This window comes from Martes martes (assembly GCF_963455335.1).
Source record: "Martes martes genome assembly, chromosome: 9".
Taxonomy (NCBI): Eukaryota; Metazoa; Chordata; class Mammalia; order Carnivora; family Mustelidae; genus Martes; species Martes martes.
The window spans coordinates 107,494,530-107,519,152 of record NC_137896.1 but is presented as its reverse complement, the minus strand read 5'-3'; the positions used below and the strand labels follow the sequence as shown (position 1 = coordinate 107,519,152).

The 24,623-nt window shown below is 41.8% G+C and overlaps 1 protein-coding gene across 1 annotated transcript in view; it reads left to right on the top strand.

Annotated features, from left to right (window-relative positions):
- Positions 1 to 20,775, top strand: part of TMEM178A (transmembrane protein 178A) — a 48,567-nt gene extending 27,792 nt beyond the window's left edge. Inside the window, exons 2-4 of the mRNA XM_080812690.1 lie at positions 7,407 to 7,520; positions 9,951 to 10,088; positions 19,769 to 20,775. Of these exons, the coding sequence (XP_080668816.1) occupies positions 7,407 to 7,520; positions 9,951 to 10,088; positions 19,769 to 20,010 (494 nt within the window). The 3' untranslated portion in view covers positions 20,011 to 20,775. The remainder of the gene's footprint in view (positions 1 to 7,406; positions 7,521 to 9,950; positions 10,089 to 19,768) is intronic.
- The last annotated feature ends 3,848 nt before the right edge of the window (positions 20,776 to 24,623 follow it).

The following is a 24,623-nucleotide window of genomic DNA, read 5'->3' as shown; positions in this document are numbered from 1 at the left end:
CATTCCTTGCAATAACAGAATAAAATATCTGCCATTCTTCCCCCTCTTTTACAGATGAGGGAACAGAGGCTCAGAGAGGTTAAGTGATTTGCCAAAAGTCACACAGCCAGGATTCAAATCCAAGTCTGACTGCACGGCCTTTAGCCACCACACCTATTGCCTTGTCATTGACTGGTACACAGGGACTTCTTACAGCATCTTCGGTTTCTCATGTTTTTCTCTCACTTAACCTAGAGTATGGGTTTCTGTAACTTAGCTTAGAATTCAATTCCTCGTTCGAAGCACCAGAGACAATAGAAATTCACCAAACCCTAAGCCCCATTCCTAACCTCTGTGTGACATATTTATGTCTCTTCTTCTGTGGTTTGTATCATCATTAACGTGGCTCTACTTGGCCCTTTAAGAAGCTAATTAATCACTAAATATAGATCACAACTTGTTCTTTTCAACCCTCTGCATGTTTCTTCCCCCCATTGTGTGATGCCATCTGGTGCTATGAGCTCATGCTTTTCTGTGTTCCTTTTCAGGGAGCCAGCTTCATTGCTCTCTCTACCCAGAAAGCCAGTTAATTTCAAAGTTTGCATGCACGGCTTTGAAAAAATTGGAATCGAATGCCTCCTTGTGGACTTTCACAGCATCACTCTTTCAGAGAACATCGCAGGGAACTTCCGTCTTTACCACCATCCGCGTAGATGCGTACACTTGTCCTTTCATCAGAACGACCTCATTTGTCTTTGGCGAGCTGTCAGGCAACCCCAGGTCTTTTCCTGTGTGATGTTAGTCTAGTTTCATTTTGTCAGTTTAAAGCGTATGCTGTAGGAAGCCGACCTTAATAAAATACTCACCCCCTCGCATCTCTCCGACTTTTTGCTGGAGCAGCGGAACCGGTCCTTAAGAACAAGGAAATCATGCAGCTAACGCAGGCCTCTGACATTGCAGCTGATCCGTCCTTCACTCCCACTTCCTCTCCTAATCCTGCCTGGAGTCTCTAATCATCTTCCAAGGGAGCGGAGCCCGGGAGCTGTAGACTGTTTTCTTGCCAGCTCAGCTGAGCTGCTCTGGGCTCACCACCGGGCTCCCGATGCGTGGGATCCTGGAGAACTGCTTGTTACCGTCCAGTCCAGACCTTGCCCCTCTCCACACTCCTTTCTCTCTTCTCATTTCAGAGCTCTTGGCAGTTTAAATTTAGCCTGGGAGCCTAGTGGGGAAGGAAAAGTAATTTGGCTCTGTGTGTGCGGCTTACCTCACTCCTGGCACAAGCCAGATGCCCCCGGGGGAAGCAAGAGTGCATTGGCCTGCTGCCTACCTCCTTTCTGCTGTCTTCCTCCTGAGATCATGCCTGTTCCCAGCAAGGGGTTGAGGAGAGGAGCCCTGAGAATGTCCGCAGTGATTTCCCCAGCACAGAAGTTGTTCTAAGGCCAGCCCCTCGGACTCTCAGAGAATGGTTTCTCCCCGGTGCACACCCCATTTCCAGCCATAAGCAGCTTCTGCGAGATGCAGGTGGGATGAAATCCCTGAGTCAGCCACAGAGCCAAGCCAGTCTCCAAATACCGTTATTGAAAGATGTGGGTAATATATGGACAGAAGCCTCGATTAGGTATCAGCTTTGTTTCCAAAAGAGTGTATGTTGTTACTAAACAGAAAAAAATGGGTTTTTCACTTCACATTGATAGTTTGCTGCTTAATACAGTTCTAACCACCCACAGAATTAAGATGCACTCCTAAAACACTAGGATTTCTCATTTTCCTGCATGAGTAGAATACAGAGTTTGGGTAGCAACGCACGTTTTAGAGCTCGGTTATTGCTTTGCACTGTGGCCTTAGGCTAGTTCCTTGACGTCTCTGAACTTCAGTTTTCTACTTACTTAATGGAGTGAATCCTACTTTTCTTTTTCTTAATCTGATTTGTAGGGTTGTGGGTGAGTATCATGTAGATTTTGTCTAAAGCTTTTTCTGCATCTTTGAGATGAGCTTGTGGTTTCTGTGCTTTATTCTATTGGTAAGGTCTATTATATGAATTGATTTTCGTATGTTGAAGCAATCTTGCGTTAATGACATCAGTCCAACCTGGTGCTGATGTACAATCCTTTTTATATGTTGCTGAATTCAGTTTGCTAGTGTCTGCTGTGGATTTTTGCATACCTATTCATAAGGAATACTTTGAATTATTCTTTACTTATGATGTTTTTGGTTTTTGTATCGGGGGGTAATACTGGCCTCCTATCATGATTTGGGAATTCTATTTTTTTTGAAGATTTTATGAATGATTGGTAATTCTTTAAATATTTGGTAAAATTCACCAGTGAAGACATACTGTCCTGGACTTTTTTCATTAGAAGTTTTCTTTTTTAAAGATTTTATTTTCAAATAACCTCTATATCCAATGTGGGGCTCGAACTCACAAACCCCTGGATCAAGAGATCCATGCTCTACTGACTGAGCCAGTCAGGTGACCCATTATTGGAAGATTTTTAATGAGTTATTTACTAACTGAGTCTCTACCTATTATAGATCTATTCAGATTTTCTATTTCTTCTTGAGCCAGTTATGGTAGTTTGTGGCATTCTACAAATTTTCCATTTCGCCTGTATAATCTAATTTGTTGGCATGTTTTTTTTTTTATAGTATGCTCTTAAACTCCTTTTTCTTTCCATAAGATTATTGGCAATGTCCTCTATTTTATGCCTGATTTTAGTAACTTGAGTCTTCCCTTTCTTTATCATGGTTAGTCCAACTAAAGATTTGTCAATTTTATTTTATTTATTTATTTTTTAAAGATTTTATTCATCTGAGAGAGAGAGCGAGCGCACGAGTTGGGGGGGAGAAGCAGGGGAAAGAGGGAGAAGCAGACTCCTTGCTGAGCCTGGAGCCTGATCAGCAGCGGGGGGGGGGGTGGGGGGGTGGGGGGGAGGGGGGGGGTCCTATCCCAGGACCTGGAGATCATGACTTGAGCTCAAGGCAGACACTTAACTGTCTGAGCCAACCGGGAGACCAAGATTTGTAAATTTTATTAATCTTAGTGCCAGTTTTTGGCTTTGCTTATTTTGCTATTTTTCTATGCTCTGTTTCATTTATTTCTACTATAATTATATAATCTCTTTTCTTCTGCTTAGGATTTAGTTTGCTTTTCCTTTTTTAGTTTCTTCAGGTAGACAGGTTATTGATTTGACATCTTGTTTTTTAACATGGGCATTTGCAGCTATAAATTTTCCTCTAAGCATGTTAGCAGCATCCCGTAAATTTTGGTATGTTGTGATGTTGTTTTTTGTTTTCATTAAGGTAATTTTAAATTTCTCTTGTGATTTATTTTTGGATCCATTGGTTGTTTAAGAGTGTGTTACTTAATTTCCACAAATTTGGGAATTTCTCAAATTTTCTTCTGTTATTGATTTCTAATTTCATTGTAGGATGGTCAGAAAACATTGACTTTACATGACTTTATATGTCATTATGACTTTAATGTGACTTTCTGTCACATTGTAAGTTTAATAATTTTAAATTTATTGAGATTTGTGGTCTGTCCCTGGAGAATGTTCTACGTGAGCTCAAATGGAATGTGTGTTTTGCTGTTGTTGGGTGGAGGAGTGTTCTACAGATGTCTGTTTTGTTTAATTTTAGAGTGTTGTTCAAGTCTTCTGTTTCGATGTTTGTCTTCTGTCTACTTGTTCTACCAGATTGAAGGTAGGATATTTAAATCTCCGACTATTATTGTTGAATTGTCTATTTCTTCCTCCAGTTTGTGCTTCCTGGATTTGGGGGGGGGGGGATTTGGGATTTTGCATCTGTTTACAATTTTATAAATTCCCAGTGGATTGACCTTTTTGTCATTCTAAAATGCCTTTGTCTCTAGTAAAAATTTTTGTCTTGAAGTTTATTTCGTCTGATATTAGGATAGCCATTCCTATCTCTTTTGGTGATTGCTTGGCATATCTTTTTCCATACTTTTATTTCCAACCTATTTGTGTCTTTGAATCTGAAGTGTGTCTTTTGTGGACATTATATAGGTGGATCATGTTGTTTTATTTATAATGCCAATCTCTGTCTTTTGATTGGGATGTTTGTTCTGTTTAGATTTAATGTAATTCCTCATCAAGGAGGACTTACATCTTCCAGTTTGCTATGTGTTTTCTTTATGTTCCTCTACTCTCTTCCATTACTATCTTCTTCTGTGTTAAATAAATGTTTTCTGGTAAACTTTTAAAATCCCTTTTGTTTTATTTTCTGTTTATTATTTTTTGTTATTTTCTTAGTGGTTACCCTGTGAATTATAATTAACATCTTAGTTTATAACCATCTATTTTGGGTTAATACCAACTGGATTTCATTTGTATATAAAATTTTGCTGCTTTTTAGCTCCATTCCCTGTCCTGTCCTTTGCACAGCTATTACCATACAAATTACAGTGTGTGTTCCTCAACACAGATTTATAATTATTGGTTAATGCTTTGTGTCTTTTAAATCAGATAGGAGAAAAAAAGTTACAGAAAACACAAACAATACATTTATACCATTTTTATGTTTACCCATGTCATGGTCTTGACAAATGTTCTTTATTTTTTCGGGTGGATTCAGTTACTGTCCTTTCATTCCATTCAGACCCTCTTTAGTGTTCCTTATTGGATAGGTCTAGTGACTAGACTCTTACTCTCTCAGTTTTTGTTTAACTGGAAATGCCTTAATTTTTTCTTCATTTCTGAAGGATGACTTTGCTGCTTATAGAATTCCTGACTGATTTTCTTCCAGTGCTTTGAATATATCATCTCACTCCCTTCTGACTTACATAGTTTCTCATGAGAAACTCTTCTACTCTTTGGAGGAAACCCTGTATGTGATTAGTTGCTTTTTTCTTGCTTCTTTCAAAATTTTTTCTTTGGTTTTTAGGAGTTTGATTATGATGTGTTTGGGTGTTGCTTGCTGTGAGTTTATCTTACTTGTAGTTCATCAAACTTAGATGTAAGAATGTAGGTTTTTCATCACATTTGGGGAGTTTTTGAAAATTAGTTCATCAATTATTCTTCTTGGCCCTTTTTCTCCCCTTCCTTCTGGGATTCTCACTATACTTACACTGGAATGATTGATGGTGTCTCACAGATCTCTGTGACTCTGTTTATTTTCTTCACACTTTTCCCCTTATTTTCTTCAGACTGGATAATCTCAATTGACTTATCTTCAAGTTTGTTGATTATTTCTTCTGCCCCTCTAGTGGAATTTTCATTTCAGCTATTATTTCTTTTCAGGTTCAGAATTTCTATTTTTTTTCCTTCTTCCTATACTCTCTATCACTTTACTGATATTCTCTGTTTGGTGAGACATCATTCTCATACTTGCCTTAGTTCTTTGACTATGATTTCCTTTAGTTCTCTGAACATAGTTTAAGCAGTTGATTTAAAGTATTTGTCAGGTAGGTCCAACATCTGGGTTTCCTCAGTGATAGTTTCTACTGGTTGGCTTTTTTCCTCATGCCTGGGCCAAAGGTTCTTGCTTCTTTGCATGTTTTGTACTTTTCTATTGAAAACTGAGTATTTAAAATAATATTATGTAGCAACTCGGGAAATTAGATTCTTCCTCCTCCCCAGGGTTTCGTATTGTTTTGTGCTGTTGCTGTTGGTTTTTTAGTGTCTTTCTTTAACTAATTCTGTAAAGTCTGTATTCTTTGTCATATGTGGTCCCTGACGTCTCTGTTTGACTACCTTTGTGTGAAGCTAATGGACAGAAATGTCCTTAGCTGCCTGGAGCTAATAAGTCCCAGTCTTTGCCTATGGGCTTTGTGCGTATGTTGGGCATGTCTTCAGTTCTGCCTTAGTCTTTACCCCCTGCTTACATGGAGCCCCAAGGTCACCCTGAAGACGAATATCAAGTGGAATGACAGTTTTGAAAAATACAAATGCAAGCTATTAATACATTTGCAGCATGATATCTGCTATTGTTCTCATACCAGATTGTTTGTTCTTTGTAAGCACAGGCCTTTTCTGACTTATAAACAGCTAATTCCTATGCCTTAGACCACATAACCACTGCCGGGGGCTCATGTTGAAAAAAACAAAGAATAAAATAAAAGAGCTTTGAACTTGGAAGACTCTGTGCTTTCATAAGGAAAAAAAATAAAAAATAAAAAAGCTTCCCAAAAGCAGAGAGGGTCTTGGGCAGTGTTTCTCAAGTGAGATTCAAGGACTGCCTGTCTCAGAATTACTTGGGATGTTTGTTAAAGTTCAGCTTCCTGGCCCCACTCCAAATCTTTTGATTTAGAATATCTTTGGGTGGGTCCATCCAGGAATCTACATTTTTAACTAGCTCCCCATTGATTCTTGATGTACACTACTGTGTGAGAAACTCTTTAGGGAAGATGATCCTATAGGTGCCTACACTTCAGAGATGGGCTCATAATCCATCAAATAGTAGTTTCCCCTTCTAAAAAATTCACTTTATTTCTATAGTTCATCAAATCCCATCAATTAGAGGTTTATTTGCATCTGTGAGGTGTTTTTGTGTGTGTGTGTGTGTGTGTGTGTTTTGTTTGTTTGTTTGTTTTAAGATGCTGCCAGGGTTATCATAGGACTCAGGCTGAATCATGGGACTCAGAAGACTTCAGGGGAAAAATAAACTCATATTTATTTATGCAATTAAAGCCTGTGTTGGGAGGGAAGGTAGAAGAAGGTACCAGATAAAGCAATGGGTATTCTTGCCCATTTCAAAATTTTGCACCTAGGACTGGTCATGTAACCAGAAAAGGTAGGGAGAGTTTTTTTCTTTCTCCTCTCTACTTTTATTTTTATTTTTTCCCCCTGTCTACCTTTAATATTACTCTTTCTCTGGGGGACCAGAATTTAGGTCAGTAAAATTTGTGTTAAGGAAATACATCAGCTGCCCTGGGGTTAAAGAGCCTGTTGAGGTTTCTCTGGTCACTGAATCACCACTGAAACCACCAACAGGAAGGTTGTTTTCATGGAATGATGTCTTCTGGTTTCCAAATAACACACTTCTTATTGATCTTTTTGATGCTTCCCATTTGTGAGCTTGAGATTGGATCAAGTTCAGGCTCATGTAATTTATCTGGGTTAACTTAAAATTTTAAATTGATTTCCCCCAACCATCTGTATACTTTTGGGCCATTTCTCCTTGTGGAGTTTTGTGTTTAGTTAACACAAACTCAGTGTTGAAAAAAAACACTTAGGAGAGTTTAGATCCTTATCAATTTTAACACATTCAAGAGTGAAGCATGATTTAAAAAATCATGTCATGTTTTAGGTGTTCACTGCTCTGACTTGCCCGTGTTACTGCAAGTCATCAAGAGATTCCTATCCCTTCCCCGATTCAACCCAGCTTAGGGACACATACTCGGCCGTAGGTCTCCAGAATGGTGTTAAAAATGCCCAGACTAGTAAATCCCATTTCTTATTTCCTTCAAGGTATTGCACAGAGATGCACGGCTATCAAGTACCACTTTTCTCAGCCAATCCGCTTACGAAACATTCCTTTCAATTTAACCAAGACAATTCAGCAAGATGAATGGCACCTGCTTCGTGAGTATTTCTGGGAAAGGGTCAGAGAGGAAATGGAGTCTTTCTGAACAAAAAGTATTCCCACCAGCCCCCTCAAGTTTGAACTGAGAGATGTTGTGCTGAGCATTTGTGGGCCTGTGGGCCCGATCCAACTTGGTCAGGGACTCTGAGAGTCATTTCACTACGCTCCACAACTTGTTTACAGATGGAAAATCTGAAAATCAGGCCTGAGGCTTTGTGAGACAGGGCAGTGTGTGTTTCTGCCCTGGCCGCATGTGTATACAAATGGCCTCTGAACACGAATGGCCTTCAGCATCTTTTCTTTACCAGGTCATCTGGCACGGGGACCTGTTCTGCCGCTAGTCTTAGTAAACCAAGGAGATTGTACCTTAGGTACTCTCAGTTTTGTTTTGTTTATACAATATTCATTTTAGCCACCATGTCTACCTCAGGCCTTTGTATTTCTGCTAAAATATCTTTATGAGTGTATGTTGTAATTTTCTTAGAGGATGTCTGTCATCAGAGGATATCTCGACGATGGGAACCACTCTTTTCCACAGTCAGGAAAATGTGAAAATCTAGAATGTAACACTAAAGGGGGCAATGTAACACTAAAGGGGGCTGATATTTACCTGAAAATTGCTGATTGATGCTGCCTGGTGATAGGTGACTCAGGAAACAAAAAAAAAAACTAGACCCTAGTCAGAGGTCAATGTCATTTTCCAATGAAATAAACAGCAAGAACTTTGGGGATCTTGTTTGGTGACCAAAACCACTGCAGAAAATCAAGCAGAATCTCATTTTGTGAGGCAATATCTGCTGATCCAAAGATTCTGTTTTGAATCTCAAACATGGACTTGGAAGTTCTTATGACACTGGTTTAGCCGTGGTCTCATGTTATACATATTAGGATTGGCAAATTTAGGACTTGGAAAGTCATTGTCTGAAATGTGGCTTATTTCTTAATGGTACGACTTCCTGAAAATTCTTTCTTGTTGGCTGATCTTAACAAGGATTTCTCAGCAGATTTAAGCTAGAGTTTTGTCTAAGTGTTCTTACACCTGAATTTTTTATGAGTGTGTTTGGAGTTCTTTGTCTTAATCAACAGTTCTGAAAGCCCTGTAGTCACTGGTTTTAAGACCGGTCGGTGAAAAAAGATCAATGTAGGAGCCTGAGAAAGAACCTCACCTCTTTACTCGAGGAGTTTGTGGTTTGCTGTTGCCCAGCAAGGCAGTATTTGAGTGTTCTCTTGATCTTTTTTGAGGTTCTGACAGAAAGACACTTCCAGCATTTGCATGCATAGCTCTTTGTAAGATTGTCACATTTGTGGAGGTGTACCAGGTTTACCAGATAAGCTTAACACGCCTGGTACTAATGCAAATCCCATGTAGATTATATCTGAATCTCATGCCTTTTCAAGGTTGTAGACAATAGAACTACTACTTAAACCGCAGGGAATTTAGGAAATTGAGACAACAATGGCTGACCTATGACGACATTTCCCCTGCTTAGTTATGGATGTCGCAAAATGACTTACTCCCTTAACATTAAACTCGGTCCCTTTAAGTGATCACCGCCTGTGGCCTGAGGTGTCTATACTTCCTCTTCTAGGCAACTGGCTTTCATTTAGATGCTCTGAGCTGGAAATGAGAAACCCCTTTAAATGAAAGGAATGGTCCATGTGGGCCCAGAGCTGTTGACTGGCTTCTGGGGCAGCCCATCTATGCTTGGGATCTACTGTTTTAAGAAGGATCACAGACATTTAGATAACAATTTTTAAAACTCACTTTGTTCCCGCCAAAAAGGGAAGGAAGGAAATAGAAGAAGGAAAAGAGCAGAGGGTGGGCAATCAGAGCGCTGCTTTAGGACAGCGATCACAGTGAAAATAAGCCTGGGTCCATGTCATCGGTCCATGTCTTGGTTTTGCATCGGAGGTGGGGGAGGGGCTGGGCTTCTGTCCTAAGGATCACGATTGTGTCTTTATGACAAAGACAAATAAAATAATTGGCACCCGTGGTGCTCAGGTAAACCCGTATTTCCCTGCAGCATAGCTTGTAGGCTCTTTCTCCAAAGCCGGGCTAAGCATAGCCACTGCAGCGGTGGTAAGCTGCATTCCCGTTGCTCTTTTAACGGAAGTGGAGATATTTCACTCTCCCGTTTCCTAAGTAACTGCTATCTAGGAGCCAGGTTTACTCGGGCATTGTCCTCTGCTTTGCTCTCTGCATGGTGCAGACGTCTCCGTGCACGCAGAGAAGGTAGACTCTGACCCTGTCTATCTTCTGGTGGAAAACCTGGGGAGAGACTTCCCTAAACCACCCCAAGCCTGCAGACCCCAAGACTGCCCGTGCCACTGACTAGTGTTTGCAATGTACGCAAAGCTCTTCATTCTCTAGTTTTCAATAACTCTGCTCTTCCTGATTCCCATTCTGAATGTCTGTACCTCGAGAGTAGACCTGAGAAGAATCACGGCTGGCTTCCTGGGCATGGCGGTGGCCGTCCTGCTTTGCGGCTGCATCGTGGCCACAGTCAGTTTCTTCTGGGAGGAAAGCTTGACCCAACACGTGGCCGGACTCCTTTTCCTCATGACAGGTACGCTGAACACCTCGGACATCTCTCCAGGCAGAAGGGAAGGCTGCTCTGCATGTGGCCAGCTCTGCTAATTTTGCTTGCACCTGCGAGAAGAGCAGCCAGGGGTCATTTGGCTTTGGTGGGTGATGGAGAATGTAAAGAAAACAACAGTGTTCCTAATACAGACCTGGTTTCTGCAGCCCAGCCCTAGCCCTGGCCTGGACTCTTCGGGAGCATTGGCCATTGTTTATCGGGAGCATGCCCTGAGAGAGAGTGATCCTCAAAACCACCCCCCTGAGCTGAAAGTCAACTCCAAGTACTTCTCTTAGTGACGGAGCCTTTGGGGTCATTTTTACACACAAATCATTCATTCATTTAACTTCACAGATAGTTTCTGAGGACTCAGTATGTACCAGGCACTAGTTTAAGTACTAGAGATACAATGAATAAGGGACACAAAATCCTTCTCCATTTTCATCTAGAGGAGAAGAAGACAATAAGGTGTGATGGTAATAAAAGCTGTGAGGAAAACAAACAAGGTGTAGTAGGGGGCCCGGGGAACACCTTGCTGAGGTGGCGATTTCCAGGCTGAATTGTGAAAAGCAGCTGGCTTTTAGGAGTGTGCTTAGGGGTGAGCCAAGCCTAGGGGCAGGGATGCATTGGTGTGTTTTGAGCCACAGAAAGAAGACCAACCAGTGTGGCTGGAGAGCAGGGAGATGCAGACAGTGGCTTGGATTTCAATCTAAGGGTAATGGAAGCCACTAGTGTTTTTTTTTTTTCTTTTTTTCTGTTTTTAAGATTTATTTATTTATTTGAGAGAGAGAGATAGAGAGAATGAGCCATGGGGGAGGGGCAGAGGGGCAAGCTGACTACCTGCTGACGTGGGGTTTGATCTCAGGACCTTGAGATCTTGAACTGAGCCAAAGTCAGACATTTAGCCCACTGAGCACCCAGGCACCTCGACCACCGAGAGGTTTTAAGCAGAAGAGAGACTTGATCTTAAAGCAGGGGATTGGAAGGGGTTGGTGTGTGAAGACATGTCTGTGGTCTTTTTGATTAGCAAATGAAGGAGTCAGGAGCTGAGCTGACAGCTAATACTAAAGGTGGCTACAGGGAAGAAATCTTTTTTCCTTCTGCTCCTTCACAAAAATAAAAATTAACATATTAGTGATTAGTGAATGTCAAATGCACAGGTTCACAAGCATACTCAGTATCAGAGCTAAGATGACTTTGGATATACAGCCATTTTGAACAAGCCTATTTCTGCTTCTCTGGAGTTCAGTTTTCAAGTGACCGTGCCCGGGTTTGCCAGCACTTCTCACTTAATGGCCCCTCACGCACGCGTGCGTTAACTGGAGGCAGCTGTACCTGACTCTCATTGGCTGACACCATTTTCTTTCTGCCAGTCTTTCAGGGTTGACCGGTAGGTGGCGCTTTGCTTTCCTGGTCAGCCAATCTGACGCCTGAGTAACCCAAGTCACAGGCAGAGACCCTTCCTTCTGATGGCCAGGGCCCCTTTCTCTCCCTGTGAGTAACATGGGTCATTGTTGTAAACATGCTGACTGAGCATTCCGAAATCATATGGCCCCTGTAGAGTCTGAGCAGAAAACTGACTTAAGCTTTCCAGAATTTGGTGATTACACTAAGACTGTAGCACAGGGAGGCTTAAATTCTAGTTCCTGAAGTTTTGGAGGAGGATTTGAACCCTGAGACTAGCCACGGGGTGCCTCATTTAAAACTCAAATGACAGAATGAGTGGGTCAGGGCAGCAAAGAAGCAGAGAGAGCCTGTTTCTGCCCAGAAGATTCCTTTAAGCCTCTCCTGGGCCATAAGAGTCATTAAAAATCTTCTCTATCTTCTTCCCGCCCCTTATTAGTTGAGCCCCCCATTTTTCTGTCAAAGGACTGCAGATTGACTCCCCCCCCAACCCTGGAGAGGCCCACATCACGTCCCCTTGTCAGGAAAATGAGGGGAGCTACAGACAAGAAAGCCTTAGTGATGGTTTAAAAACATACTTTAATATGGATAATGCATAAATAATTTAGAATGCTCTTAGATATAAAACAATTATTAGCAAGGAAATAAATCACTGGGCCCTAAAAGCCAGGGCTAGTGAGAGCTCCCGAGAAGGTTGTGAGCCAGTCTGGTTTTAGATGAACGGAGGGTGGTTGTTGAACCCAGGGTGGGCACGGAGGAGAGCTAGCCTCCAGGTGGCCAGCTGCCAGCTCCGCCTTTCCCTGCTCAGCCCTCGTTTCTGATCCACACATGGACTGTAACTCCGGCCATACTGGCTCAGGCATCCTCAGAATTTATCATCAAAAACCCCTGTGCAACTGATAAATAAAAACAAGACCAACAAAACATAGCCACAATAATGTAAACTCCACAACCACCAAACCCCCCCCAAAACAAAAAACCCCAAACTTATCAATTTGATGTTTGATGATGACCCGTCCTAAGGGACTAACAGACACAAACTAACGTTCTTTTGCTTTCTTTGCTTTGGTTGGCCAAGCAACATTTTTGGAATAAAGGGGACAATCCTGTTCCCACCACCTGAAAAATTAAGTGGTTTAAATATTTTTTCTTATTCTGAATCAAATCTCACTGATGAGTTTGCCTCATTAAAAAAAAAAAAAGAAGTTCACAACCATCATCCCATTAAAGAACTTAGTTTTCTGGGTTTCCATTTACTCTCCCACCATAAGCTTGTTACGCTGTTCTACTTGGTGGTTTTCAATAATGTTGGAGAGCTGCAGGCCCTTGCCGTGGGTGGATCTGCTATGTCGTGCTCGTCTGTTCCCTTACTGTTGGGTTTAGAGAGGTTTGTTTTATTTTTTTTTTTTTTTTTGCGGTTTCAAATACTGCCTTTACCTTTCCTTTGCAAACCCCGGATAACTACATGAATCCATTGCCCGAGATAAATTAGCTGGAGGCTGTTCGCGTGCAGTAGCTACAGAGGCGAGCAGCGAAGGGTTAAAAGAATTGATTTTAATTAAGCAGAAGTGTCTTCAGCAGCCCTTGTCAGCATCTCTCCCACAGATTTCTGATGCTAAACTTAGCTGCTTCTAATGTGCTGGCATCTCCATTCTCCGCCTGAACTTATTAGCCAAGCCTTCAATGAAGAGCGTCAGTGATGTGACAGTTTGAGATGTTAAAATGGAAACTTTGAAACAGTCTTCCTCCTTCTGCCTTATTGCTTGCAGACAGTTCTTGATTACCCACATGTGGGCCAGCAGTGCTGGTGTTTGCCCCCTTCCTTTCCCCTGGGGCCTCACAAAGAGCCTTCCAGCCTGGCCGGGCATGGACTTCATATCCCCCAGGGGCCCCAGATGTGGCCCTTGGACTTCATGACCTCTGAGATCACACACACACACACACACACACACACACACACACACACACACACAAACACGGTAGAAGAGGTACAGGCAGAGGACTGAGGGGGTAAGACACTTGCAGCTCATCTGCTGTTGGCCTGTGAAAGCACTTGCCATCAACATGTGATGACAGATTATATTAGATTGCCATGGTGCTATAATCCAAATGATTAGAATTTTAATTATGTATACAAAGATTTGAAAGTGTTCATTTATTCAATGTAAGCATTTTAAAGTATAATGTTTATGTCGCTGTTGCTCTTGTTTTATTATCTTTTAAAACACTGGGAATCTCAAAAATTAGTTACAGCTTGGGCCTCCCTTCATGGGGGCCTCACTCTCCACTGGATCCATTCCCCTGCCCAGGCAGGGCTGTCCAGTTAGTACTGTGACAGCAGACAGAAAGGTGACAGGGCCCAGGCTGCCCAAGAAAGCTCAGGGACAGTCAACAAGGGTCGGTTATCCCTTCTTTTGCTTCAACACATTAAAAACAAAACAAAACAAATCAAATCAAAACAAAACAAAACAAAAAAACAAAAAGAAACAAAAAACAAAACTAAAAAACCAAAAAGCCACTCTAAGTAGAAATATAGAATTATCTAGGTTATCCGTTGATTATGACCTAAAACCACAGGACCTTAGTGTCTGAGTTGAAACATTGGGAGCCAGATATGTTTTGGAATTCAGGATTTTTAAATTTTATTTTAGAAAGGTAAATATGGGGCAGAGATCTTATATTATCTAACACCCTCAGCACGGTCTAAAATCAAATCCATTAACATTTCTGCAGCAAAACATATGAATATTCACATGAAGCAGGATCAATAAGGACTATAAATAGCCTCATGTCACACCAGGTCAGGGTTTGCATGAAATAAGATTGCTGAGATCTTTCAGGGAAAGATGGGATTTTTTTCTTTTTTTATTTAGTAATTGTGCATTGGGATCTTCTATTTTACTTCTTAAAGTGTTGTCTGTTTCTTGCCCATTCATTTAGGAAAGACAATTTAGGAATGGCTTTTTGAGCAATCTGTGTGAAAGTAGCATGAGGCATTTTTGCTGGAAGAGCAAAGAGACCAGGATGATGGGCAGGCCATCTTTTGAAGGACTAAAAAAAAAAAAAAAATCAATGTTTATGCCTTTGGGTGTTGTAGTTGTGTTATTTATCAAGCAGGCTAACTGGGGTGAAGCAGCTCCCACTCCTATCACACTGTTAAGCACATCAAAGGAGCATGGTCAGAAGAGGGGGCCCAGTTACCCTAATTACAGCTTGCCAGCTGGCCACACGCACCTCGAGGAGTTCAGGGAAGGAAATTGGGTTGATGATCTGGGATGGTTGCATAAATTTACTTCCATCCTGATCCAAAAAGATCCCTTCCAACCCTGTAATTCTGCAATATCCTTGTATCTTCTAATTAAGAATATTGGTGGAAAGCTTTTTAATATGTTATAAGAAAAGTAGTTGCATCCCGGGCTTTTCAGAACCAGTAACTCTTCACTCTTTTGAAGATGCTACGGGCAATAACCATGACCCAGCCTGGGGTTCAAGCTGGGCTGAAGAGTATCAGTGCTGGCTGCAGGGCACTGCAGGAGACTCCTGGCTGGTCAGGGAGTGAGCGGAAGGGAAGGAGAGCCTAGGAGAAGAATGGAGGCGAGGCGACCTCTCTTCTCATGGATCTTCATGAAGGACCATCAGATTTTGAACTTTTTGAGTGCAGGGGTGGTACCTTATTTATCTTTTTGTACCCCCGCTGCATACCTTGCATGAACTGGATTGCTACAAACAAACGTGTGGCATTATCTGCGATCACTTGCCCCCTGGGTAAGTCTTATGGGGGTAACTTGGGATGCCCCGGTCCTGAGGTTGGTAGAACTCAATGTGTTATAGAACTCAGTTTTGTTTGGCTGGTTTTGTGGACTCCCTGTGCTCAGCACTATTAGGATCCATGTGGAACTTTAGTCCAGGAGGTGTCTCTTACCTTGCCCTGAGATGCATGCTGGGAAGTGGACTGGGAAGTGCACCTGGGGTTCCTGATCACATCCACGTCAAACCAATCACAGCTGTGATCAACGAGGACTCATTAAACCACCTCTAAGATGATCAGACCCGGGGTGGGATGTAGTAGATGCTTGATAACTAATTGCAGAATCACTGATTAACATTTAAAAATAGTAAAGTCTTGCTAAGACCCATAAAAGAAATAGAAATATACTTCCTACATTGATTGCACACGCATAGGATGTTATGGGTTGAGTCGTGTCCCTCCCCAAATCCCTAGGCTTGAAGTTTAAACCCTCAGTACCTCACAATGTGACTGTCTTTGGAGACAAGGTCTTTAAAGAGGTGATTAAGGTAGAATGAGATCATTAGGATGGGCTCTAACCCTATAAAATGACCAGTGTCCTTACAAGAAGAGTCCATTTGGACACAGTTACAGAGGGAAGACATTAGAAAGAGAAGTAGAAGACCACCATCTACAAGCCAAGGAGAAAGGCCTTGAAAGAAACCAGCCCTGCTGGTAGCTTGATCTCAGACTTCTTGCCTTCAGAACCATGAGAACATTTCTGTTGTTTCAGCCACCTAAGGTTCTGATGCTTTGTGACGGCAGCCTAAGCAAATACAGGAGCACTGGGAGATGTGCATATGGAGCTAAAATAGAATTCTGCAGTATATTAAAAAAAATTTTTTTAATTAAAAAAAAAAAGGAGGGTGCCTGGGTGGCTCAGTTGGTTAAGCATCTGCCTTCGGCTCAGGTCATGACCCCAGGGTCCTGGGATCAAGTCGCACATTGGGCTACCTGCTCAGTGGGGACTCTGCGTCTCCATCTGCCTCTGCCTCTCTCTCATTAATAAATAAATAAATAAATAATCTTTAAAAAAAGAGAGAGAGAGAATTCCGCAGTATCAGCATTGACCTAAGACTAAGAATCCAACTACAACAAAGATGTTTTCTTCTATTTAAGTCACACTTGGTATCTTTGAAATGAGGATTTTTTTTACCCCTTTCTAAAATATCTTGAGTGGGTTAGGCCTCTTTTACAAAATCTTGTTGGGCAAGTTGCAAACAATGCTTTCTCTCTCTCAGTATGTTTCCCGGTAATAATTAGAAAAGGCCTGCCCATCCCACAAATGACAGCTGTGGCGTCTCTCTGTGTGCCGACTCTGAGACGTGAAGCTCTAACAAAGAGGAACTCTTGCATTTGCTTTTTTGTTACCCCTTGCTTTCCTCTTTCTCAGAACAACTTCAAAAGCGTCTTGGAAGAATTAAAAACGTCACCAAAGGGCACCCCTGTGACAGAGTCTGTGGGAAGGGGGCGGGCGGATGGGGGCATGTTTGTGGGCTCATGGTAACCCTCCCCACCAACCTGAAGCAGAGTGCATAAAGACAACAGAAAATAAGGCAGGTTTTTGTCAAGATTTGACAAGTGTCCTCTTCCAAAAAGAATTTAAGTGGCACAGACATGCATATATATCACCATAAAATAAATAGAGAGAAGTGATACAAGTAAGAAAAAGGAGCAATCGGGTTTGCGAGGCAAGATGGCTCTAAGGGTAAGGTCAGTAGCAAAAAGCATGACATGAAGTGCCCAACTCTTGCGGGCCACTGATTAGCTTTAGGGAGTTTCAGTGGCTCCGTCAGAGACAGAAATTTCTATCAGTGACATCAAGTGCAGCGTCCATGAGGTCCACAGATGGAAGGCACAATCATTCGTGACACCGAGGGCAGAGAAAATCATCCTTTTGGTTAAGTCCTCAAGTTAGCTTATTTCTTATAATCTTTTTCTATTCTGTGTGAACTGGTGGTGTTCCCGCTGAGATTCATTTCACCAAAAACAACTTTGTGGAGCTGGAAGGGGAGAGGGGCTAACGAAGTTAATGTTTAATATAAAATCAAAGGGAGCATGTATAATATATACACAGCTTTCTTCTTCTTCTTTTTGGTGGGGTTTGGGTGGGGGAATGTTCTTGCTCCATGCCTTTTTTTGGAATAGCAAAATCACAGGAATTTGACACAGTAAGGGTGTTCAGTAACCAAGTCCCCCATTTTTTTTTTTTTCCCCTGGATGAAGAAACTAAGACTCAGGTTAGGTAATTTCAAGGTCACACAGTGATTAGTAGGAGATCTGGGGACCAAAATACGCATTTCCTGCCTCTCAGCTTAGTGCATTTGGACTTCAAAGGATGCTTAAAATCTTAGTTTGAACTCAAGTTTTCAGAGGTCATTAAAACTACATTACTCGTAAAAAGCCTTGCTTTTAGGCATTCAGCTCTGTGCAGACAGTTGAATGCAAAACAGAGTTGTTTTCCTGTGATTGGGTCATTGTTCTATTATTATATTTTACCTGTTGATACTCCAGAGATCAATTTTTTCTAACTGCCTTATTGTTCTCTTACCAGCATTCCTTAGAAAGACCTTATTATATATAAACATTTTCTTTGTTGTGGTGCCAGTGAAAACATTGATGTAAATGTAGGAACATTTGCTCTTCACAAGGTTTGAAAAAAGCAGAGGAGTATTAGTTTTTGATGAGTCCATTCCTTTATGAAAGAATTATTTCCATCATGATTTTCGGAGAACTCAAAGTGATATGTTTGCCATAATAATCTGGAGCAGGAAGTCACAAGATAAGATTTTTATCCTTTTTGGGAAAACAGAATCCCTTTAGATTTTAAAAACAGAATTAGACAAAGGGTAGGAAATATCAAATTATTGCAGATCGAGTGTCCTTTTAATTTGAAACATTTCTTTAATGAACGCACTTTTGGGAAAGGGTTCAAGCAATGTGCCTGTATGTGATTTGAGAGCAAGCAGAATTCTGACACTTAAAAATGGCATTGAGGTCGTTTTTATTTCCTCCCAGTTGCTGCCTGCTCTGAGTTTGGTTTTCTGCTAGTGTTTCTGATCCCTAGAGCTCCATTAAAAAGATCAGGGGAAATCCGCTACTTCTGGACCTCTCTTTTGAATCCCCAAATCTGTGTCTCTGTCACCTATGGAGATGCTCAACATATTCCCAATATATCCCCAAAGCAATTTCCAGCCAATAGATGCAATCTCCATTGTATGTGGGATAAACCAAAGTATGAAGAAGAGAGGCACAGGATTTGGAACAAACTGGACATTCCAATACTTCACTAGGTGTTCATTTCTGTTTTCATGACCCATCTCTGGCAAAAGCCTCATTTTGATCCCCTGGCCATCCCAAAAGAGCATCCATAAGGGGTCCACTATGGTGGAACAGAAGCATCTAAATCCTTGGAGCGTCACTTAAATACTAAAAATACTGTGTTTGGGAAATTTTTATCAGAGCTCTGATTTTAGTCTTCTGGAAGGACAGTTAATTATACATACATGTGTTGGTACAAAAAAGTAAAACTGAGCATCGGTCCGCTTTCTTTACGTCACCCAAATTATCTCCTATTTTCTGAATGGTTGAAGTATGTGTTCTCCTGACTCAGCTATTTTACCTCAATTCCAACATCCTGGATTTAATTTGTATCATTTAAAAGCCTTTGTTTGGGGCACCTGGGTGGCTCTGTCGGTTAAGCGTCTTCTTTCAGCGAGGGTCATGATCTTGGGTTCCTGGGATTGAGCCCCATGTTGGGCTCCCTGCTCAGTGGGGAGCCTGCTTCTCCTCCTGCCCCTCCTCACCTTTTGTGCTCTCTTAAATAAATAAATAATGAATAAGAAAAAAACAAAAGCTTTTATTCATCCATTGAAAAATACAATTTGTTGAGGCCTTAGCATGTGTCATGCTCTGAACCTTAAAACATAATTTAGCACATGAAAAACACATTTAAAATATTATTTACAGGGAACATGATAAATACTAATGATAATGGTAGCTGAAAAGGAAAACAGACATTATATGATGCTTGCAACTATATAAAAATGTGTCAGATCAGGTATAGAACAAGGAGAAAAGAAGACTGTTTTGTCTTAGATGTGAGTCATTCTAGAAGATCTTTTCCTTAAAGATAGAACTTTTATTTCGTAGCTTTAAGAACAAAACCCCAAAATAAATTCAAATATACATCACCATCCGAGCAAGATAATCCTGAATAATTCAAGTTATCAGAATATGCTCCTGTGTTCTTTACTTGTACCCTCCCATACCTAGCGTACAGTCTGGCGCATAAAGGTTTTGCCAATGTTTGTTGAGCGAATTCGAGTTAATTCCAGCGTGAGCATTATAGCTCCTTTACTAATTTGGAGTGACCACCTCATCAGTTGACCTGATTTTCACAAAGGCCTGTCTGGCATGTGCCTTGTAGCAGGCAACACTGTAACCAATCATTCTGTTCTCTTTGCATTATTTATAGGGATATTTTGCACCATTTCCCTCTGCACGTATGCTGCCAGCATCTCCTATGATTTGAACCGGCTCCCAAAGCTAATTTATAGCCTGCCTGATGATGTGGAACATGGCTACAGCTGGTCTATCTTTTGTGCCTGGTGTAGTTTAGGCTTTATTGTGGCAGCTGGAGGTCTCTGCATCGCTTATCCGTTTATTAGCCGGACCAAGATTGCACATCTAAAGTCTGGCAGGGACTCCACGGTATGACTGTCCACACTTGAGTTCCCTGCTCGGTGGCCCATCCACGATGCAGACAGCTCCTGAGAGGAACGGAGTGGAGTTCAAGTCGGGATCCCAAGCACAAAACGGTCTTTTTACATTCCAACCTGTTGCCTGCCAGCCCTTTCTGGATGACTGATAGAAAAAATCATGCAAAACCTCCATACCTTTCTACGGACAAGACTACTGTGGATTCAAGTGCTTTAATGACTATCTATGCTTTGACTGTGAGACAGAGGGAGCAGTGCCATGGAACATTTCTAGGTTTAGAAAAAAGAGGAAATTGCAATGGAAAAAAAAATTTGTATGATTGCCATTTATTTCAGAAAGTTTGTATATAACAATTACCTGAGAGTCATTTCTATTTGCTAAAGGATTCATAACAAAGCGAGTATAATTTTCTTGTCATCGTACCACGCTTGTTCAGTTTTAATGCGGTATCTTTGGAACTTGTCCTGAGGGTGTCTTGTTGTGTCAGCACCAAATATTCGTGCATTATTCGTGGATGTTCTTTGTCAACAGGAAGATTCCCCTTCTGTTGCCTTATTTATTTATTTATTTATTTATTTATTTATTTTCAACTGGCGTCTCTTCTCTGTCTTCGTACTGGAATCCGGATCCTAAGGGAGACAGACCAACCGCGTAAGAGCTAATCCGTGACACTATGCAGTATTGTTCGATGTTTTACCTGTTGTTTAACCTCTGTCTCTTTCTGGTAACTGGATTTCTGCATTAAATGGCTGCCCTCTTGTTAACCTGGGTGTGTCTTCTTTCAGTGGTGGGCGATGGGTCTCCTTAGCCATATGGACAGAGGGAAACTCTCTTGTTTTACTAAGACTCTCATGAAGTCTTACTAATTGCTTCATTTCAACTAGGTGGGTCATTAACCTGCTGTTGACAAAAGATGTCATTTTCAAACTTCTTTGAAAACCTTACCTTGGTGTTCTAAGTTTTCTTCTTGTTCTTCCTTTTACCACCTGCTTGGTAATGGGCTAGGGCTAAGGATACGTAGTTTCTCCTTTGTTCTTGGATCTCCTGGGGCAGTGGGTTTCCATTTTGGCTGCACATTGAGAATCACCTAGTGAATTCCTCAACCACACCTGGACTGGGCCCCTTCTCAGGCCAATTGACTCGGAATGTCTGCAGCTGGATCCAGGCGTGAGTATTTTTGAAACAACATCCCAGAAAGTTTGGATGTGCAGCTGGGACTGGGAGCCACTGTTCTGGGCCAGAGCCGCAGTAGTCTCCATGGCTGTTAACATTTATTTAGCACTTCATGTGTGCCAGAAACTGGGCTGTGTTTTTTTGTTTTTTTTTTTTTCCCCAGGTATGATTTCATTTAACCTTCTGGAAAGCTCTGTGAGACAGGTACAATGATTCCATTTTCGTGATAAGGAAGCCGAGGATCAGCCTCAGGATGTTTGCTTCATTTTTTCTCAATCCTTTCCCCATGCCAGGGTATAGGACAAAAGTTAAAATCCTTCCATTGTGTCTCCTTATCTTTAGATAGATGGGTTGGCACCAGCTAACTTCCCAGCTTTTCCTTTTTTTTTTTTTTTTGAAAGATTTTATTTATTTATTTGACAGACAGAGATCACAAGCAGGCAGAGAGGCAGGCAGAGAGAGAGGAGGAAGCAGGCTCATGACCTGAGCCGAAGGCAGAGGCCTCAACCCACTGAGCCACCCAGGTGCCCCCCAGCTTTTCCTTTTTACTCCAACATTGTCCTGTTCCCTACGCACACGGTGTGCTGAATGGAGATGCTGGGTAGAATTGAGGAAGATGCCACATCCAGAAGTAAGGCATTGTTTCAGATTTTAATTTCGTGAAAGGTGCACTTTTCCTTTGTTATAAAAACCGATTTGGAACTTGAGAAAGGGGAACGATAGTGAAATCCACCCCTTCCCGCGCCCCTCCCCCACAAATAAAGCCTGACTTGCAAATGACAGTGTCCACATATTGTCACGTGAGCCTTTTCAGAGAGGTTCAGTGATTCCGGTGACCACACAAGCTCCCGAGACCCGTGGAGAGACTCCTCAGCAATCTCTCAGGCCTGTTTAATAAACCCATCCCTCAGGGTGAGATCAGAGACATACAGAAAGGGGAATTATTTTCATTTATTACTTATGTGGGCAATTCTCAAAGCAGGAGAGCTGTTTCTTTGAAGTCTTCTTTAAAGATCCCCATAGAGAATGTCAAGACTCCTCAACATTTATATTCCAACCACCAAAGCAGTGTCTGAGTGAGTGACTTTTGAAGTCTCTGAGAAGCTTCCTAGGGATTTGAGGTGAGAATGGAAGAAAGCCTCGGAGTGACAGAAGGTTGAAGGGTTCACACACCAGAAAGGTGCCCAGAAGCCAGGGGAGTTCAGTTACATTCAAACTTGGGTTGGCAAAAACAGCCTCCTTGCCTTCCAGCCAAAGTGAGCTCAGAGCAAGGAGTGCTGTGCCCAATGTTCCTTGCTTTCTATTTACTGTCATGGAAGAGTGAACAAATGTTGCCGAAGTCACACATCGTGTCCCCACCCATGGGCTTCTCCAGGAGGTGTTTTCTTCACTGGCTTATGAATGAAGGATGATGGAAATGGCCGCTCACTACTGCACAGAGCAGAATAATTTATTGAGACCATCTGTTTGTTCTTCTTAAGTTCTCTCTGTCCCACTTCTACATGCATGCCACGCCCAGACTGTATTTCTTTGCCTCGGAGATTTTTCTGCAAGGCAGAAAGCAGAGGTGGTTGAGATTGAGAAATGCAGGGGATCCAGAGGGGAGGACAGGATCAGGACTGAGGTTGGGGACTTCAAGCGCTCAGGGGCATCCCAGAGGCTGAAAGAGAAATTCATGGCAACCATGTGATAGCTGGGCCACACATTCCCTAAAGGCATCAGGACCACAGAGAGGATGTCTGTGTGGGGCATCCAGGGAAACTGAAGCCCTTGGAACAATGGCCTTCTCACTGGTAGCCAGTCTGACCCTTGGAAGGCTCAAGGATATTGGCACAACTGTGCGTGAATGTCCCAAATAATGAGTGAGGGCCAATTTCCTCCCAGTCCTGCAAGATAGGGCTGGGAAGTGTATTTACAGAACACTTGGGATTGTAGACTAAGAGTCATGTCCATCTGCCATAGACAGACAATGTATACCGAAAAGGGAGCTTTATCCAAAACCTGGATAAGATCATCATAGGCCCCACAGTCCCCTCCTTTTAACAGTGTCGTCCTTGGTTTACTGGCAATGTTAGAACAATTGTAGCTCACTCTGAGGGAACCCTAACCCCTCTCACTGGAGTACTATGGACGCTTTATAGTCCATGATGTAGGAAACTTACAGAGAATGTAATTTCTCCATAAAAGTCACTATATCTTTCAAGAAGTATTTATTGAGTGCCTACTAGGGGCCAAGCACTATTCTAGGCCCTTAGGAAACATCAATGAAAGAGAACAAAGGTTCTGGAAACAAAACACAAACAAGACACAGTTTATACCCTGGTAGTAAAATGCAATAAAGTACAAGCAAAAATTAAAGTCACCCTTTTAAGCCCCAAATGATTTCCTAAGTCCAGGATTAAAGTGATTCAATACAGTTACTAAAATAAGTTTCTTTTGAATTATACTTTCATTGGCTGTGCATTTCACTTCATATCATTCTTAATTGAATCTATCCTCAGTTACACAAAAAATAACATTATTACTTGCAGGTGAGTGGCCTCTCAAAGATTTCCCATTTGAAATTTAAACCTGAGAACCACTAAAGGTAGACTGCCCAGGTAGACCTCAATTACCTGAGCTAAGGAACCCAGGTTTTTGGACTTTCAGGGTTACCTGGGCTAAAGATGAAGACGAATCTAGGATCCTAGAGACTCAGAAGGCCACAATGTCAAGGTGAGCTACCCAGGGAAGGTCACTGGCTCCGTCCTTGCTCAGGCTGTTTCCACTACTGGGGACTCCCACTCCCACTCTGCCAGGCTCAGGCTGATTTTTCCTTGTGTGTCAGCTTCCATACAACCCTCCTGAAGCCTGCCTGTTGCCGGTTACACTCTGCATAGTAATCACTTGTTCACCCCTACCTGGGTATATACTGTGTCTTGTTTGTGTTGTGTTGCCAGCGTTCTGCCTAGGAACACAGTCGGCGCTCGTAAATCTTTGCCAAATAAATGCATGAATTCAGATCACAAAGATAAACTTTCTTTTTCCCTGGACAGAAGTGACTCCCTTAGCACCAATTGTAGGGAGCCCATCAAAAAATATATGGTAGTATAATAGGCTAAATGGAACGAGAATATAGCTTGGCAAGCAAGTAAGCCTCATTAGAATAATTAAAGGGACTATTAACCCAAACTAGCCCAGACGTAACTTGAAATGTGTTATGAACTAAGTACTATGGAACATTTATTTGATGGCTCAAACAGTATTAAGTTAGTAACCTCAATATGGTTCTCCACCTCCATTTAAAGCTTTCCCATTTATGTGCAGGTATGTTTTAAATCTCTAATTGGAATTTTGAAAGAAATGCTTCAAACGTGACTTCCTTTGAATGCAAACAGCTATACTGACCAAGAGCCCTTTTTAAATTGTATCAGTTGAGTTTCTCCAGGACCCTGTCC